This window comes from Nymphalis io, chromosome 12, assembly GCF_905147045.1.
Source record: "Nymphalis io chromosome 12, ilAglIoxx1.1, whole genome shotgun sequence".
Taxonomy (NCBI): domain Eukaryota; kingdom Metazoa; phylum Arthropoda; class Insecta; order Lepidoptera; family Nymphalidae; genus Nymphalis; species Nymphalis io.
This window is the reverse complement of record NC_065899.1, coordinates 7982040-7999538: the sequence shown is the minus strand read 5'-3', so window position 1 is coordinate 7999538 and position 17499 is coordinate 7982040. Positions and strand designations below refer to the sequence as shown.

At 33.8% G+C, this 17499-nt stretch overlaps 3 protein-coding genes across 3 annotated transcripts; 1 reads left to right on the top strand and 2 right to left on the bottom strand.

Moving 5' to 3' along the window:
- Positions 1–96: 96 nt before the first annotated feature.
- On the bottom strand, positions 97–3604 carry LOC126772355 (methionine synthase reductase-like). The gene is made up of 5 exons (XM_050492692.1): positions 3294–3604; positions 2951–3097; positions 2303–2539; positions 1229–1927; positions 97–693 (listed from the first exon to the last, which is right to left on the bottom strand). Exons 1-5 carry the CDS (start codon positions 3408–3410, stop codon positions 478–480), a joined length of 1416 nt encoding a protein of 471 aa, XP_050348649.1. The 5' UTR covers positions 3411–3604; the 3' UTR covers positions 97–477.
- A 2185-nt stretch (positions 3605–5789) lies between these two features.
- On the bottom strand, positions 5790–11699 carry LOC126772378 (uncharacterized). The gene is made up of 10 exons (XM_050492731.1): positions 11553–11699; positions 11445–11475; positions 11327–11358; positions 7421–7441; positions 7186–7344; positions 6915–7095; positions 6536–6786; positions 6193–6351; positions 5976–6093; positions 5790–5902 (listed from the first exon to the last, which is right to left on the bottom strand). Exons 1-10 carry the CDS (start codon positions 11610–11612, stop codon positions 5895–5897), a joined length of 1020 nt encoding a protein of 339 aa, XP_050348688.1. The 5' UTR covers positions 11613–11699; the 3' UTR covers positions 5790–5894.
- Positions 11700–12186: 487 nt separating this feature from the next.
- On the top strand, positions 12187–14281 carry LOC126772364 (lipoma-preferred partner homolog). The gene is made up of 3 exons (XM_050492708.1): positions 12187–13072; positions 13196–13431; positions 13908–14281. The coding sequence occupies exons 1-3, from the start codon at positions 12293–12295 to the stop codon at positions 14146–14148; spliced, it is 1257 nt and encodes a 418-aa protein (XP_050348665.1). The 5' UTR covers positions 12187–12292; the 3' UTR covers positions 14149–14281.
- The last annotated feature ends 3218 nt before the right edge of the window (positions 14282–17499 follow it).

Here is a 17499-nt window from a genome sequence, read left to right as displayed (position 1 = left end):
ACACCATCCCCTTCCCACCCGGGCGAATACTAGTGAATTATAAATATGAATATATGACATAAAAAACTTTCTGATGAAGCAATTAAATAAGGTAAATTAGAAAGAAATATATTTATTTTCAATTTGCTACGTATTAGATTAGTGGCTAACCTATAAGTCTGAGGATCTAGAGATCCTGTGTTCAAACCCTGAGCCAGACCAATATTTTTTTTTATATTATCTGACAATTCTCAGTATCAGGTAGAAATCTGCAAGATGGCAATATGTACTTTCTCATGCATCAGAAAGCTTATAAAGTTTTTAGTCCTGGTCCTGAACTCTTTCCGGTCATTTCTTATTTTCTCATCGAATTATGAGAGTGAAGGAATAGAGCACATTTGTGTTTGCAACCACTCTTGTACATTTTAAAATGTCCTACACGGATAGCCAGTCCCCTTGCGAATAGCCAAAATCGGTAAGATATCATCATCATCATCATTAATTCCATATATCACTCAAATATCTTTTTTCATTTTGCATAATGGCTATGTAATTTTCGGCTTCCTCCTCATTTAGGTTTTCATGTTTAACTATGCTCTGTTGAATCGCAGCTTTGACTTGTGTAGCCATATTTTTGATATCTCCACAAACATACACTTGAGCACCTTCCATTATTAATTTTGTAACGTCTTTGCCATTTCTTACAATTGCATCCTGAAAAGTACAAAAGTATTGATAATTAACAAAATCGGCAAAACTAATCAATAAATTTAGTTCAATTGATTAACCATACAAATTTAATAATCAAAATAAATACCAAATTTTTTTTTAGTGTTTTCTCTTAATAAAAATGTTTACACATTGGAATATTGACCAGTATGTTTAGAAAGAATACAAAATATTTCCATTAATGCATGTGTAAAAAGAAGTATGGAGAGTCAGATGGATTACAATGCACAAGAAGTTAGATAAAGTAGTAAATATAGGTTGGACTGATCGTTAGTATATTACAATATTTGTATATTTCTATCAATATTTATCAAATATAATGGGGTATCAACTTCAATACTTGTAGTATTGATATGTTCCACTTTAAAAAGAACAATGGACATAACATCTAAATTCCCAAGGTTGGTGGCGCATTGGCGAAGTAAAGAGTGGTGACCACTATCAGGTGGTCAATCTATCCATCCATCCATCAGTCCATACTAAATTAGGGACACAAGTTCCATGTTCAAATTAAAATTACCTGTACATAATGAGAATCAGCATTCTCTACTCTTGAAAATGAAGTGATTAATTTATTAATAAGACCTTTTGAAGTAAATTTTTTAAGTTCATCTTTATAAATAAAATCAAGGTTAGGGTTGCGACATCCAAAAAACAGCCACACACAACCAAATTTTTTATCTGGATTATTCTTCTGTATATCTTCTCTTTCTTCTAAAAAGCCTATATATGGAGAAACTCCAGTTCCAGGGCCAATTAATATAAGAGGAATTTCTGTATCTTTAGGTAAACAAAATTCATTCAGATTTTTTCTTACATAGATGGGAACTTTAGCAGGTTCATTGTTAAGACTTAAATTATTCATTTTTTCTTCAATATTACACTTTTCTAAAATAATTTCCTCTAACCAGCCTGTTGTTATACCTTTCCTATTATTGCCAATATCCATAACAGAAAAACATATTTTTAATATGTTTGGATTACTGTGTCTTGTATTAACAATTGAATATGGTCTAGGTAAGAGTCTAGGAAGGTGTTCTAAAATTACTTCTATTGGAGGCTTGCATGATTTGAAAAATTTAAATATATCCAACACACTAATTCTATTGTTGAGAATATGATTTGTATATTCTGAAGAGCCTTCTTTACTACAAAGGTACTCCATAAGTCGCTTTTCACTTTTGTCTTTTGTATGCTGGGCCAGAGCAAGTAGAAATAACTAAAAAATAAACAATTAGTAAATTAATATAATAAGTTTGCATTATTCTGTTATTATCTGGACTTTTCTATCTTGTGCCTACATACTTGAACTTTTCCAAACCAAAATGAATCCCAAAATAGAAGCATAGGCCTTGGGAGCCTGTGCAGAAGAGTAAACATATTATGTCTCGATTTTCGCCCATTAAGTGCATTAGTATGCATTAAATGTAAAATTTAACTTATACTTTCTTTGTCTAAAAGAATTTAAAAAAAAAACAAGACATATTTGCTATATTGTATCTCTTTTACATTCCCTGTGTCTTTACTTTTTTTAATAATAAAAAATATGAGTGTATAAAAATAACTTTAAATACAATATATTTTCGTGATTTACCTTTTTTACAATTCCTCTAAGATCTACACAATTAGTTAGTACATGTCGTAAGGTTGATGTTATTGGTATATGTGCTGGTATCTTTGAACCCTTCTGGTCACTCTTAACACTAAGAGTATAGTTTAGATCAATTACATCTACTAAATTTAAGTGATGGATGACATCATCGACTTCCAATCTATTATTTTGGGGAACAATTCCAATGGTGTCACCAGGTGTAAAATCAAAGTTACTATCCTGAAATAATATAAATATTATGAATTTTTAAAAATAAAAAAATATGAATTTAGTTGTAATTTTTTTTATATTATAACTTTACAAGGACAAGAACAAGGAAATATCTATACCCATATATGTCTATTATCATCAAGATCCAATTTTCTTTAATTCCATTTATTTTAGGCAATAGTAGTGCTATCCTAGCAGTACATAAAATAACAATTTAAGAGACTTTTACCACTGACCGAGTACATAACTCAAACCTTCTATGAAAATGCATTTTTTTTGCTTAAATTCTCGAAAAGTTTTGATAGAGTAAATTTCTTTAGTCTGCTCTTACACACAGTTTGATATGGCTTGAATATATTCTGCCTGAGCCCCACATTACTACACATTATATATTTCTATCATTTAAGATTAAAAACATACTTCAATATCAAAAGACACTTCGTAAACAGATTTGCAGTTAACATCCATATTCGTTAGTCTTCTCCATTTTTTTATAGTGGCAAGAAAAATTTCACTGGCAGCAAAAGGTAATATAGGATCTGGACCATTGTAAACTGTTCTATTATCCTGAAAATACAATGTGTAGGTATGTAAATCAATAAGATTTGTACTTTAAAAAGTTCAAGAATAGAGAAAAACAATAATTATTTAATATTAATTATTTATTGTTACATTATGTCACATTTTACATATATATTTAATAAAATAATTGTAGTTATAATTTAATAATATTTAACAATATCTAGAAACATTATAAACTTACATGGTGGCAACTATTGAATTCTATTTTCATTGATTGCTCTTTACATTTTGGTATACTAAGTAATTTAGTTTTATCCAGTGTGTCGATTATATCTTGAAAATGTGGAACCACAACCATTTCTATTTATTCAAGTTCCAAAACACATGAAATTGATGAATAAGCTACTTTAAAAATTGGAATGCCTAAGCTTGCTTACTACCAATATTCAATGGAGACCTTTTATCTGTTAATTACTTATTAAATTTAATGCTAATTTCTTTAGAATCTATCTATTTTCAATTAATAAGGATGATTACTGTGGACTGTCAAGTGCCAACTCTGACTGTGACGTTTGGCCCTTTGGATTTAAGCTTTCTAGGTGTAGCGTAAAAAAAGATTATTATTTATCTAGGTATTCATTATTTGTATAATTTCATAGACCATTTAATCTACAGATGTATAAAAAATACGGAAAATGTGATGTAAAACTTATTAAAATAATCATTTTATGACAATATAAAAAAATGTTATAAGATGAAATAAAATTATTGTGTTAATTAAGTAATACAGTTTTGTTTAATTAGTAAAAATTAAACATCAATTCTTAATCATTTTCGGTATTCTCTATATTGTATTGTTTCGGATGTGAGTGTGATTAAAAATTGAATCACCTATGCTTGCAAAAGTACAGTGGTGACAGATAACAACTTCGACTTAGCCCAATACTTTTATAAAAAATTACAATGGCCCTATTTAAAATGATTTATCTTATATAAACTTGAATTGTAACGACGCTGTTGATAACGAACTAAATAAATAAGCACCTGGTGCGATAGTTACGATGAAGGTGTGGTCAACAGCGGTCAATATGAGTAACTAACCTCGGTCTGTATGAATCGTAGACAGAGAAACTAATAGATGCAATGAGGAGTTCCTTACACATGAAAGAGAACGAAAATTACGTTACAAATGGCTTAGACAGAGATAGAATTATCAAATCTTTTTTCCCTTATCGCGTAACCAGTTTTGGTGTATGTTTCGCTACTCAAGTAGCGCCCCAACTGTCAAGTTTGTTTCGCTACTTGAGTAGCGAAACAAACTTGACAGTTGGGGCGTTCATTGTGTTTTTTGCTCAATTTTCGCTTATTTTTATCTTAGAAAACGATTCTAATCCAGTTAAAAGGCCGTGAAACAATCCTTATATAATATCGAAAATTATACAATGGTGCATTGTCGTAATATTTCATATTAAAGCGATATCAAGAAGAAAACCGGCGTGTGTTTTCACGCGTAAGTACGACTATTTTGTCCCTAAATATAGTTTCTCAGTGATGTTTATTTATGCCATAGCATGACGGAACCTTATGTTGCATTAAAATCCTAAAGATAATAGGATTTTCCAGTTTTTATCATTCATAACCTATAATTATTTATCATGTAAGTGCTGCCAGCGTCAGCTAAAAAAAATGTCCCGATTTTCGATAAAAAATGTCGACTCGTCGACAATGTAAAGAAATAAATACGGAGTTCAATAGTAACTTAGAGTGCTTCGTCATATGTAAATATGTTATTTTAATTTATTCGTTCTCCTATTTATAATTTCCTAACGACAATATTATTTAATATTCCTCATGAATTTATAATAATATTAGATTTCGAGTCAAGAGGTTAATATAGAAATATATGTGGTAACCATTCTTTATTAATAATTTAATTGTGTGTATTTAGATTTCAACAAACTGAGGAGAATGCTAATCCAGTGCCATATAAAGATGCTGAAGTACTATATACAAAAACAAACAATGCAACGGTTTTTTGTCTGACCCAAAAACGGTCAAATACAAAAAAATATTTGAATTAAAAAAATGTATAATAAATATTAAAAAGTAAAATGTAATAATCATAATTTATTTTAATTAAATTCTGAATTTTTTTATCTCCCAAAACAGGGAATGTAGTTACTATGGCAACATTATACGCACACATTGACTATCTCTGTCTCAATCGCGGTTTCACGGCCCCTTGGTCTATTTGTTTCTCTGTCTACGGTATGTATAATGTAGTCTTGTATGACATTTCGTAAAGTATTCGAATATATATTTGACTTATTTATTAAAAAGGGGGCCAACCCCGTGGGTGTGATACGTCTTAGGAATAGCACACACGTTGCAAGTTTTTAAGTAGGAATAGGATCTTTTCTTAAAAGTTCTTAAGTAATATTAGTTCGGAAAAACTGCCAACAATAGCTGGTTCCACATAGAGGTTCGCACAACCACTATGTGGCAGTCAACTCTAAGACATATATTTGAATATTTACCTATTTAAATAGTTTTTTAAATTTTAAAAATGTAAAAAATATATTTAATTAAAGAAGATTTCAATCTAATCATAATAATCAATCAGTCAGTCAGTCAATTTTTCTTATAAAAACGGGATTTATGAAAAAAATGTAAAATGAAAAAATGTAAATTGAACTGATATAATATTATAAGGTAAGGTTTTAAAAAAATTCTTCGCTACCTTATTATATTTTATTTTTGAAAAAAATAATTCTTCGACTGGTACTTCCTTCTTCGTATTTAGCAGTCAATCCATATTCAAAAAAATAATCCATAAATAAAACTAGTCGACTGTAAAAATATATTATTTAAGGATAATGTTAAAATATATGTATAAATATATATAAATAGTTACTGCTCTTACTATCAATAGGAACTCCTTGGTCGCCTGTATATCCTTCCATACATTCTGGACAAACTGTCGTCTCGCAAGGATTGGGAGTCGTAGAAGGAAATGCAGGTGTAAGTTCAACAGGTGGTGGCTTTATAAAAAAAAGTACGTCGTTAAGTTGCGTAGAATAAATTATTTGATTGCTTTGAATAACCTTATTTATTAATATTATGGTACATAAATCATTTACCTCAAGCCTATATAAATAAGACAGTTTACAGGGATCCCAAGTTGTACATAAAGTAGCGTTATGTAACATGTCTTTCCTAGGTTCATCACCGAAGTAGTCAAATGAAATTACAATATTGTTATCTATTGCACATTGATCTAAAAAGTCACTAATAGATACCTGAAATACAGAAACTTATAATAAAATACGTTTTAAAAGATTATATACTAACGATTACCAAACGTTATAAAATCTAAAATATATATATATATATATATATAATACTTACCGTCTAATGCGGTAATAAGCCAGTGAACTGAAGTTTTATTCGTATGTTAATAACAGTTTAGAATTAAAAAAATACCTTTGTTTTATTACCGCAATCGAGCGTTCCATTTTGAAAATAATTATTTTCGCGCTCTCCATTTCCAAGACAAAACATCCAGCCTTCGTGGAATGAGTATTCTATTGGTGCTACTTCGGCCTCAATACAAGGATCGATGGAAACAGGAATAGAGGTCTTTCCAAACGTACATTTTCTCTCGTGCATGTTTGCCTGAACGCGATACGCATCGAGATCTGGTTCAGAACCTTCGGGGCATTTGTAGTAGTTACCTACAAGTTATATTTAATAGTATTAATTTATTGCAATAAATTACAAAGATGTATTAAAGTAAGATATTTATTTAAACAGATCTGTTTGTTAATAATACAATTAACGAGCCTAAGCCGTAGGTACTTACCATTTTGTACAATATACGTCGTTTTATGACGAGCGCTAACCACAGTCCTGACAGTCAGCCCATTGCCACCACTTTTTATATTCTCCATCAGTACCTCTTGAGCAGCGCGTTGTTCCCTCGACCACTTTGCTGCATCTTCGGCTAATATTTGGCGACTTACTTTACCTTCTGATTGAGTCGACTATGTAAAATAAAATAGGCTGAGTTGATATGAAAAAGAAAAGATAAGAAGAATAGTAATCCCAGATTTAAAAAAAAGCTTCGAACGTACCTGGGGGGGACTTTCCATGATCACATGGGGTCTTCCAAGTGTGTGCTGCCATATTAGTTGAGCGGCTACTTTGTGTTTCGTGCTGTGATGTAACGGTTGTATCTGAAGGATACCATACCAAGCAAGCTCTCTGTACACGCTGTCGGGCAAATATCCAGTCTAAAAAACAGTTATCAAGAGTCATTAACTAGGTAATATTGGTAATAGCGATAAGTATTTAGACTTATTGACTTACCGGCATAAAATCCATATGCCACTGTAAAATTATTTATTTATTAAAAAAAAAAAACAAAGTAATGATAATATAATTTTTATAAGATTAGTTTTTATAAAAATAAGCGCGTTTAGTACATTTTAAACTTTGAAAAACCATCTATCTATTAGTGCTTTTGTTTAAACTACTATACTAAAATCGATTCTCACTCACTACTATCTCAAATTTGCCTTGATGCTCGAAGAGCAAGCCCTCGTTTCTTAATAAAACAAACATTGCGATTCCTACATATCATATAAATCATCATCATCATCAGCCGAAAGACGTCCACTGCTGGACAAAGGTCTCCCCCAAGGATTTCCACGTTGGTCGATCTTGCGCTGCCCGCATCCAACGGCTTCCCGCGACTCGTTCTAAGTCGTCGGTCCACCTTGTAGGGGGCCTGCCCACGCTGCGTCTTCCGGTTCGTGGTCGCCACTCGAGAACCTTTCTGCCCCAGCGGCCGTCGGTTCTGCGAGCAATGTGCCCCGCCCACTGCCACTTCAATTTAGCAATTCTTCGGGCTATGTCGGTTACTTTGGTTCGCCTGCGGATTTCATCATTTCTGATTCGATCTCGCAGAGAAACTCCGAGCATAGCCCTCTCCATTGCCCTTTGAGTGACCTTGAGCCTTCTTATGAGGCCCATTGTGAGCGACCACGTCTCTGATCCATAAGTCATCACTGGCAACACACACTGGTCGAAGACTTTCGACTTGAGACACTGCGGTATTTGGGATGAGAAGATATCGTGTAGCTTCCCGAACGCTGCCCAGCCGAGTTGAATTCGACGATTTACCTCTTTCTCGAAGTTGGACCTACCTAGTTGGATGGTCTGACCTAGGTAGACATAGTTGTCTACAACTTCGAGTGCAGAATTTCCAACCTTGACTTGAGTGGGTGCAACATGGATGTTCGACATGATTTTCGTCTTGTCCATGTTCATTTTTAGACCCACTTGTTGGGAAACCCTGCTGAGGTCATCGAGCATAGTGCCGAGGTCTTCCAAGGTCTCAGCCATAATTACAATGTCATCGGCAAATCGAAGATGAGTGATGTACTCGCCGTTAATATTGATGCCAAGTCCGTTCCAGTCCAGAAGCTTGAAAACATCTTCCAATGCAGCGGTAAACAGTTTCGGAGATATCACGTCTCCCTGTCTTACACCTCTCTGCAGTTGGATAGGTTTTGAGTTCTGATCCTGGAGTCGGATCGACATGATGGCGTTCTCGTACAAGCACTTTAACACCCTGATATACCGATAATCAATTTGGCACCTTTGAAGAGAATTCAGCACAGCCCAGGTTTCGATCGAATCAAAGGCTTTCTCATAGTCCACAAACGCTAAGCAAAGTGGCTGGTTATACTCCTCAGTCTTCTGTATAACTTGCCGCAGCGTATGTATGTGGTCTATGGTGCTAAAGCCTTTCCGGAATCCGGCTTGTTCGGGTGGCTGGAAGTCGTCAAGCCTTTGCTCGAGACGATTCGTAATGACTCTCGAAAACAACTTGTAAACATGACTCAGCAGTGAGATGGGCCTGTAATTCTTCAGAAGGGTTTTATCACCCTTCTTAAAGAAAAGTACCACCACACTTCTGTGCCATGCTTTTGGCGTTTGACCTTTGGCAATGACGGAGTTAAAAAGCCTCTGAAGAGCCCTGAGGATCGGTGTACCACCCGCCTTCAGAAGCTCGGCTGTAATACCATCATCACCAGGTGCCTTGTTGTTTCTGAGTTGTCCGAGAGCCATTCTAATCTCGAAAAGACTGACGTCCTGAAAATCTTCAGTGTAGTGTCGGGTTAGTCTTGCTCTGGGATCTGCAGCATGACTACTGACAGGTGATTGAGCTGTCGTGTACAGCTGACCGTAGAACTTCTCAACCTCTTCCAACAGCTCAGATCTTGACGTGATTATTCTGCCATCCTCAGTTTTCAGCCTTGTCAGTTGACTCTGACCAACAGACAGATCTCTGGCGAACACTTTAGAGCCTTTGTTCCGCTCGATGGCCTCTTTAATGCGCATTGTATTAAATTGGCGAGTGTCGCGAGTTAGAGACTTTGAAATCCGTCTGTTGATCAGCCGATAGCCGGCAGCATCAGCTGGGGACGTCAGAATCATTTTCCGTCTTTCCTCCATAAGCCGTAGGGTAGAGGCAGAGATCTTTTTGGTTCCTTTTGTACGGCTGGTCTTGAAGGTCTTAGACCCAGCCGTACGGACAGTTTCCACAAGCCTGTCGTTGTATGTGTCCACTTCCTCGCAGTCTGCTAGGCAATCGAATCGGTTTTGGAGTTCGAGCTGAAAGGCTTCGGGATTTCGGATTTGAAGAGGTGATGGTCGGAGCGTAGACTTCATCAGTCGGGACCTCTGGAGTTTAACATTGATATTTAACGAGCCTCTTACGAGTCTGTGATCGCTCCCAGTTTTGACTGCATTGATCACGGAGACGTCATTAAATATTTGTCTTCTCGTCGACAAGATGAAGTCTATCTCATTCTTGGTTTTCCCATCAGGGCTCACCCAGGTCCATTTACGCTGACCTGGCTTCTTGAAAAAGGAGTTCATCATAAAGAGTCCCTCCTTCTCCATAAAGTCGGCCAACATCTGGCCCCGAGTGTTGCGGTCTCCAATTCCATGAGGTCCCACCTTTAACTCATCACCGAATCGTTTGCCCAGCTTCGCGTTGAAGTCCCCCATTACAACAGTGAAATGAGTCTTGTTGGTATGTATGGCTTTAGATAAATCCTCATACATGACCTCAACCTCATCGTCGGAGTGTGTCGAAGTCGGCGCGTATACCTGTATGACCTTCAAAGAATACCGCTTGGTGATTCTGAGTATAAGGTACGCCACCCTAGCCGACACACTCTCGATTTTCACAACGTTGTTAACGAGGTACTTGTGGACTATGAACCCGACACCACCTTGAGACAGTTGATCGCCCTCTCGGAAATAGAGAAGGTTACCGGATTTCAGGATCATCGTATCCTCCCCCTGTCTTCGGACTTCGGATAATCCGACGATATCCCAGTGTAACCTGCTCAATTCTTCCTCCAGTTCGATGATCTTCTCGTCGGTCCGCAGTGTACGCGTGTTATATGTTGCCAGGGCCAGAGGTCGTCGGTGTTGGTAACACGAAATCTGCCGGGGATTCTTAGCACCCCCTGCCCCGCCGTTACCACAGCTGTTACCAATTCTAGGAATAGCAGGGCTGCCGGGGACTAGGGGCCGTGGTTTAGTTGCGCGAATCATGAGGGGATATGCCATAATCGCCACGCTTGGCAGACGGGTTGGCGATCGCAGTAAGTTAGTCATAGTACTCAGAGAGACGCTGCTGCCCGTTCTCTGGTGTATATTCCCTCGGGTCGACTTCTACGCCCCCCACGGGATGAGATGGGGTGGTGATATTCGTCGCCGTCACCACACGGCAAAAAATACAGGTCGATTTTCACCTGTAAAACTTTGTATGAGAATCTTTTTTTTTTTTTGTTAAAGTTTGAATATGTATTTTTATAATATATTTTCTATTTTATTTTATTTTTTCTATTTTATTTTTGTTATTTCTTTCTTAGTTCATTAATTAATGTAGTACTGTACTATAATATAATTGTATTTATATAATGATGGCAATAATAGGCTAGTACAGTAACATTCTCAAACGTAGACAGAGTAACATTCTCTGTCTACGGTGATAAACAATGGTTTATCACACTGTACTAGCCTATTATTGCCATAATATTTTCTTGTTTATTTTGTGAATATGGTGGTGATTCTTGTATCAATAAATAAAATTAATAAAATTAATCCTTAAAATATTTAAACAATATAATTATATTACACGATATAAACATATTTATAATGGATTCAATGCAAGTTCATATGCTAATATACCTCTTCTTCCTCTGCCTCTGTTGTTTCAAACTCTAAGGAAAAGAAATATTAATGACAATACAAAACAATTTATGCAAATATTTATAGTATTTATATATGCTAACAATATCAAGCTCACCATCTTCATCATCGGAGCACATTACATTTGACTGAAATAAAAAAAAAAAAACTACGTGTAAAAAAATCATTTCAATTGAAATTATTAAATAATTAATTTATACTATACCTCTGAAATAAATATTAAACAAATTATTAAATTTTTTAAGCATATTATATTTTTTAACATTTTTCAAGACCAACCCAACTAAATACCAACAAAGTCTAGCATAAAAAAATGTTTTACGACTCAATTAAGGAATAAAATTTTACTATCAATTACCTATATGTAACAAGTTTCTTGATATATACGCTATACACAGATAACATCAATATTATATTCTTAGTTTACACATTTTTAGATTATGGAAAGATTTGGATTTAAATGAATTATTTTTATTTGTTTAGTACACTATATCAATATTTTGTTTGAAAAGGCCCAACTTTACAGGTGGACAGTCTCCTTTTCTAATGGTGAATGTCACCTGTAAAAATGAAAAAGTTACTGTAAAAAATTTACTATTTTGGTGAAAGTAGTAATTTTAAGTAAATTTGTCACTCAAGTAATTGAAGGAATAAAAATAAAATAAAAATTTATAAGCAAACACAAATGTGTTAATTTAAAATAATATAAGAGCTATGTATTTTGCGTATAATTAAACTGTTGCTAAAAACTTAAGAATTCAATTTTAATATTAATGCAATGTTTGTATTTTTATTAAAAAGTAAATTGTCATTTGTCAGATTTTATCTGTATCTACAGAACATCGATAGTTTTTGTAAAATAAAGATTAAGGAGTGCCGAATTATTCAGTATTTATGAATAAAATCGACACAAAAAATATAATTGGTGTATAAATATTTGTAGCGATGAGTGCGCTCGACAAGCAATTAGCTGATCTACGGATATACGCGAACGAGTTAGATGCAAAACTGCAAGACGATATCAATGCAGCCAAAATGAAACCGTCTATCCCTCCGAAAAAAAATAAAGCACCGCAACCACAAATACCACAAAGTTACACAGTAAAGTCAGCTTGCGAGCCATCCTACTCATCTAGGCTAGAACACGGTAGTCGTACAAGTTCTACCTACTCTAATTTAGTACCAGTTAAAAGTTGTATTGTAAGGAATTCTGCTAGACTTCGAAGCGGTGATGCCCTTTTATATAGTAATTTATTGCCACCAGGTGGTACAAATCATGTGTACTCCAATATCGCCATGTCGCGAAATACGGAAAACTTTTATGAGAGAGATACACGGTCAGATGTATCTAGAATTAGTGATTTAGGTGTGCAATCAAATTATAGTGAGTTGAGACGACCAGGATCAGCTTATCCACCTTCTTCTGCTTCAGTAAATGCTCAGGATTTCTCTACATATGGGGGCTCACAGACATCGTCAACATATGAGTCCCTGTATGAGCCCATTAATCCAAGATCATGCAGCCAGTTATCAGGAACATCTTTGTATGGTGGGTATGTTAGCACCACAGTAGAGCCTATTCCTGTGCCTGATAATGCTTTATACTGTGGAAATTGTTACCGCTGTGGAGAAAAGATTATGGGAGAAACTACTGGTTGTACTGCTATGGAAAGAATATATCATATTAAATGTTTCTGTTGTCAGCAGTGTGGAATAAATCTTCAGGTATGTAAATTGTTAATATGAGAAATTTTAAACAGTATTCCCTTTTAACTGTATACCTTTTGGAATGATATAGTAATAAAAATAAAGTTTTACTTATACCTATAAAATCCCTGTAATTTACAGGGTAGACCATTTTATGCAGTTCAAGGAAAAGCTCTCTGTGAAAGTGATTACTTGGAAACACTTGAGAAGTGTTGTGTGTGTGGAGATCCAATTCTAGACCGTATACTAAGAGCTACTGGCAAGCCATATCATCCTCGATGCTTCACCTGTGTTGTTTGTCAAAAAAGCCTTGATGGTATACCATTTACAGTTGATGCAGTGAATCGTATTCATTGCATTGAAGACTTCCATAAAAGGTGAGATTTTTTTTAATTAGTATATAATAGAATCCATAACATTTTTTGCAATGCAATATTATAAATGTATTTGCCTCACCTATTCCTCCTTTATATTTACTTACTCCTTTACCCTATTAATTTCTGTTAATTATTGTTAAAACAAAATAATAAAAGGTATTATAAACATTAAATATCCTAACTATTTATTTTTGGTTTGGGTTTGATTTGGTGTTATTTTAAATATAGTTCAATTTTCCATAATTACTAAAGTTAATATCATTGGCTTAGCATTAAACTGTTTTTTTTTTATTCAATTATAATTTAAAAACAACTAAACAGAGTTTATGTTTATTTGGTATGGCTTGGGCCTTACTTTGAGTGAAGGCAAGAAAAAGAGAACTTTTAACAATATTTAATAAGATTTTTTTTATCATTTTAGCGTATTCATAAGTATTCTGATCAATGCTCAAGTTAAACTCTTATTACAATTTCAGATATGCCCCTCGATGTGCGCGTTGTCGTGAACCAATAGTACCAGAAGGTGGTGCAGAAGAAACAGTTCGTATTGTAGCTTTGGACAAGAGTTTCCATATTGTGTGCTATTCATGTGAGGATTGTGGTGCCTCACTATGTTCAAGGGAAGAAGGCAAGGGTTGCTACCCATTAGATGAGCATCTTTACTGTAAAGAGTGTAATGCAAGACGCATACAAGATTTATCTAGAAATATTAATTGAATAATATGAAAGCTTAAACAAGCTTATACAAAACGTCATTATACTCGATTGATTCCACTTCCATTTATAATGGTATTAATGTAGTATGTCTTAAAAAAAACCACCAATTATTGCTTAATAATAAAATATATAATCTAATAATGGTTGTACAACAATGCAGTTTTGTTGATATTATAAATTACATAATTTTAAGATGCTGTCTTGAATCTCAAGTACAATCTTAATATTTATAAGTGGTATGCATGTGACATTTTTTTGTTTGAGTATATTTTGTATGTTTTATAAAAAAACATTATTCACAAAAAGCTATCAATGATTACAAAAAAACAATTTATGAACAAAGTTTTTTTTTTGTATTTATTGCAGCGTTATAGATACAATGAGTATTATTTATTTAAACCAAATCAGATATCTTGACAAGATGGACCATTCCAAACAGCATTTTTTTATACAATAATTATTTAAAGGCTGTGTAACGAGTCCACAGTATTAATATATTCAAAGGACTTAGAAATGTGATTTTTTTAATATTTAATTATAAAATAAGATGCATTACCATGTAGTTCTTAAATATAATTTTAGTATTGTTTGAAGCCCCCTATAATGTAAAAGGTGCCATTTTTATGTATATAGTGCTAATAGGTTGTGTAATTAATTATATTTACTTATGAATTTATTAACACAAATAAGGACTTTTCAGTTTAAATATTTTACAGATGTTTTTTTTTTTTTTTTACAGAATAGGAAGGTGGACGAGCATATGGGCCACCTGATGGTAAGTGGTCACCAAACGCCCTTAGACATTGGCATTGTAAGAAATGTCAACCATCGCTTATAGCCAATGCGCCACCAACCTTGGGAACTAAGATTTTATGTCCCTTGTGCCTGTAATTACACTGGCTCACTCACCCTTCAAACCGGAACACAACAATATTGGAGTCAGCGAGCAATTGAATTATTATTTCCTAGTGCCACATTTTTCACAAGTTTATTATTATATTTTTAGATGAAAGCACAATTTACTCATGATAATCATATATACTAAGGACATAGAAGTATTTACTTGTTTATATTACCAACTATTAATCGACATTTTTATTGGAATATCTGTTGATAGTTAGAATCCTCAAATTATTCTTATTACAATCCAACTTTTCGTCTATAAAGGGATGAACGGTAGCTTGAATAGCACGTTTTTATAAATTTCTCTACATTTTACGAGAATAAAACCTTTTTGTAAGAAAATATATCGCTAAAGTAGATCTTTCCAGCGCTATAGTTGTTGTTAACATTTTTGTATGTCAAATAAATAATTTCGTCAAACAGGTTATTCATTCTTTATAATAAAAAATAATAAAATTTGTATTTAAAATTGTTTAATAAATACCGAGATTTTATGTGCACTGAACTACACATAAAAACATTTCAATCTATTTAATAATAATGAGAAAGTTTTTGAGGATTGATAGATTTTTGTGTCTCTTTTACGTAAAAACTACGAATGTAAAGAATGTTCCGAGAAAATGTATTGAAAAAACACTATAATTATATGTTGTGTTATATGAAAGTATTAGTGCTTAATAATATTTAAATAATTAATAATAACAATTTATAAGTCAAGCACCATTGCGTCTTATGTATTTTAAGTAGCAACTGTACTTATGTAATTACACTACATGTAATTACACATCAGAATGTTTTCTAGATACGTGTTTGTATAATGATTCATATTATAATTGTATGTGTAAAATTTACGTTTTACCATTGATATATAAAAAAACCCAAGATACACAGTCACGAACAAAAGTAACACTCGAATCTGTCACCAAACACTCGGCAATTCTATATAAGTAGTTATAGATATACGTCACCGACATAGCTTGCAAAATTAACAGGCTGAAGTGGCAGTGGGCTGGTCACGTATGTCGTAGGACCGATGGCCGTTGGAGCAGACGAGTCCTAGAGTGGAGACCGCGAATCGGCAAGCGCAGCGTAGGGCGCCCTCCAGTCAGGTGGACCGATGACCTTAAGAAGGTGGCGGGCACCAACTGGATGCGGAAGGCGGAGGACAGGGAGCTTTGGCGCACCTTGGGAGAGGCCTATGTTCAGCAGTGGACAATGATTGGCTGTTGATTGATTGATTGATATACTATAAAAAATTTTTTGCAAATTCAATCTTACGTGGATTGCTTAAAATTGTTTTCAAAAAGCATTGTACAAAAAGCAATAAATTTTTTAAACCGAATTTAGCCGGTAGGACATGGCATGGAGTGGAAACGAATATTATTTTCTCTGTTTATTTTTATACGACATCGAATTAATTTTTAAGAGTTTGTTAAATTGTGTTCTAAACACGTATTTATACTTTTATCTGAGCGTAAATATGTTTTGGGTAGGACATGTGTATAAATCAATGAATCAAATATTTACTGGTAAAATTATTTATTTAATTTTTTGGTTCAAAACGCATAATTTTGAATGATGCGTTTTAAACCAAAAACGCACAATTTTGAAATGTGCGCTCATTTTATGCAGACGATTTTAAGACGCTGAGTGTGTATCTTGGGTTTTTTTATATATCAATGCGTTTTACGCTTATTTTTATTAGCAAGTGAAAATATCACAAGTTATGAGATTATGCCAGTTTAGTTTTAAGTATTGTGATGAACCATATTTGTAAAATAATAAATATTACCATACACAAACGATCTTTTTCTTCAATATCCTTGCCTAATGTAATTGGCTAAATAATGCAAATGTGTGAACTTAAGCCACTCCCGATACTGATATTTAAGAGTATAATTAACCCAACCGTAACCATGTATTTAATAACACATGGCTGACAACATTCTCTAAATTTTACGAGTAAACAAAATTTGCAACACCAAATTTATCACAACGTAACGGCCAGTGGTAAGAACGCGTGAATCTTAACCGATGATCTTGGGTTCAAACCCGGGCGAGCACCACTGAATTTTCATGTGCTTAATTTGTGATTATAATTCATCTCGTGCTTGACGGTGAAGGAAAACATCGTGAGGAAAACTGCATGTGTCTAATTTCACTGAAATTCTGCCACATGTGTATTCCACCAACCCGCATTGGAGCAGCTCGATGGAATAAACTCCATACCTTCTCAAAAAGGGAGGGGAGGCCTTAGCCCAGTAGTGAAACATTCACAGGCTGTTACTATAAATTTGTCATGTGATAAATTTTAAAACAAAGTTTAAAATTTGTTGCTCATTTGTATTAAATATTGTCAGTTTTAAAGGTTTTTTTTTAAATTATTTCATCGAAAAACACAATCGTTAGAAATTTTAATCTCATTATTTCTTAGTATACATTAATTTG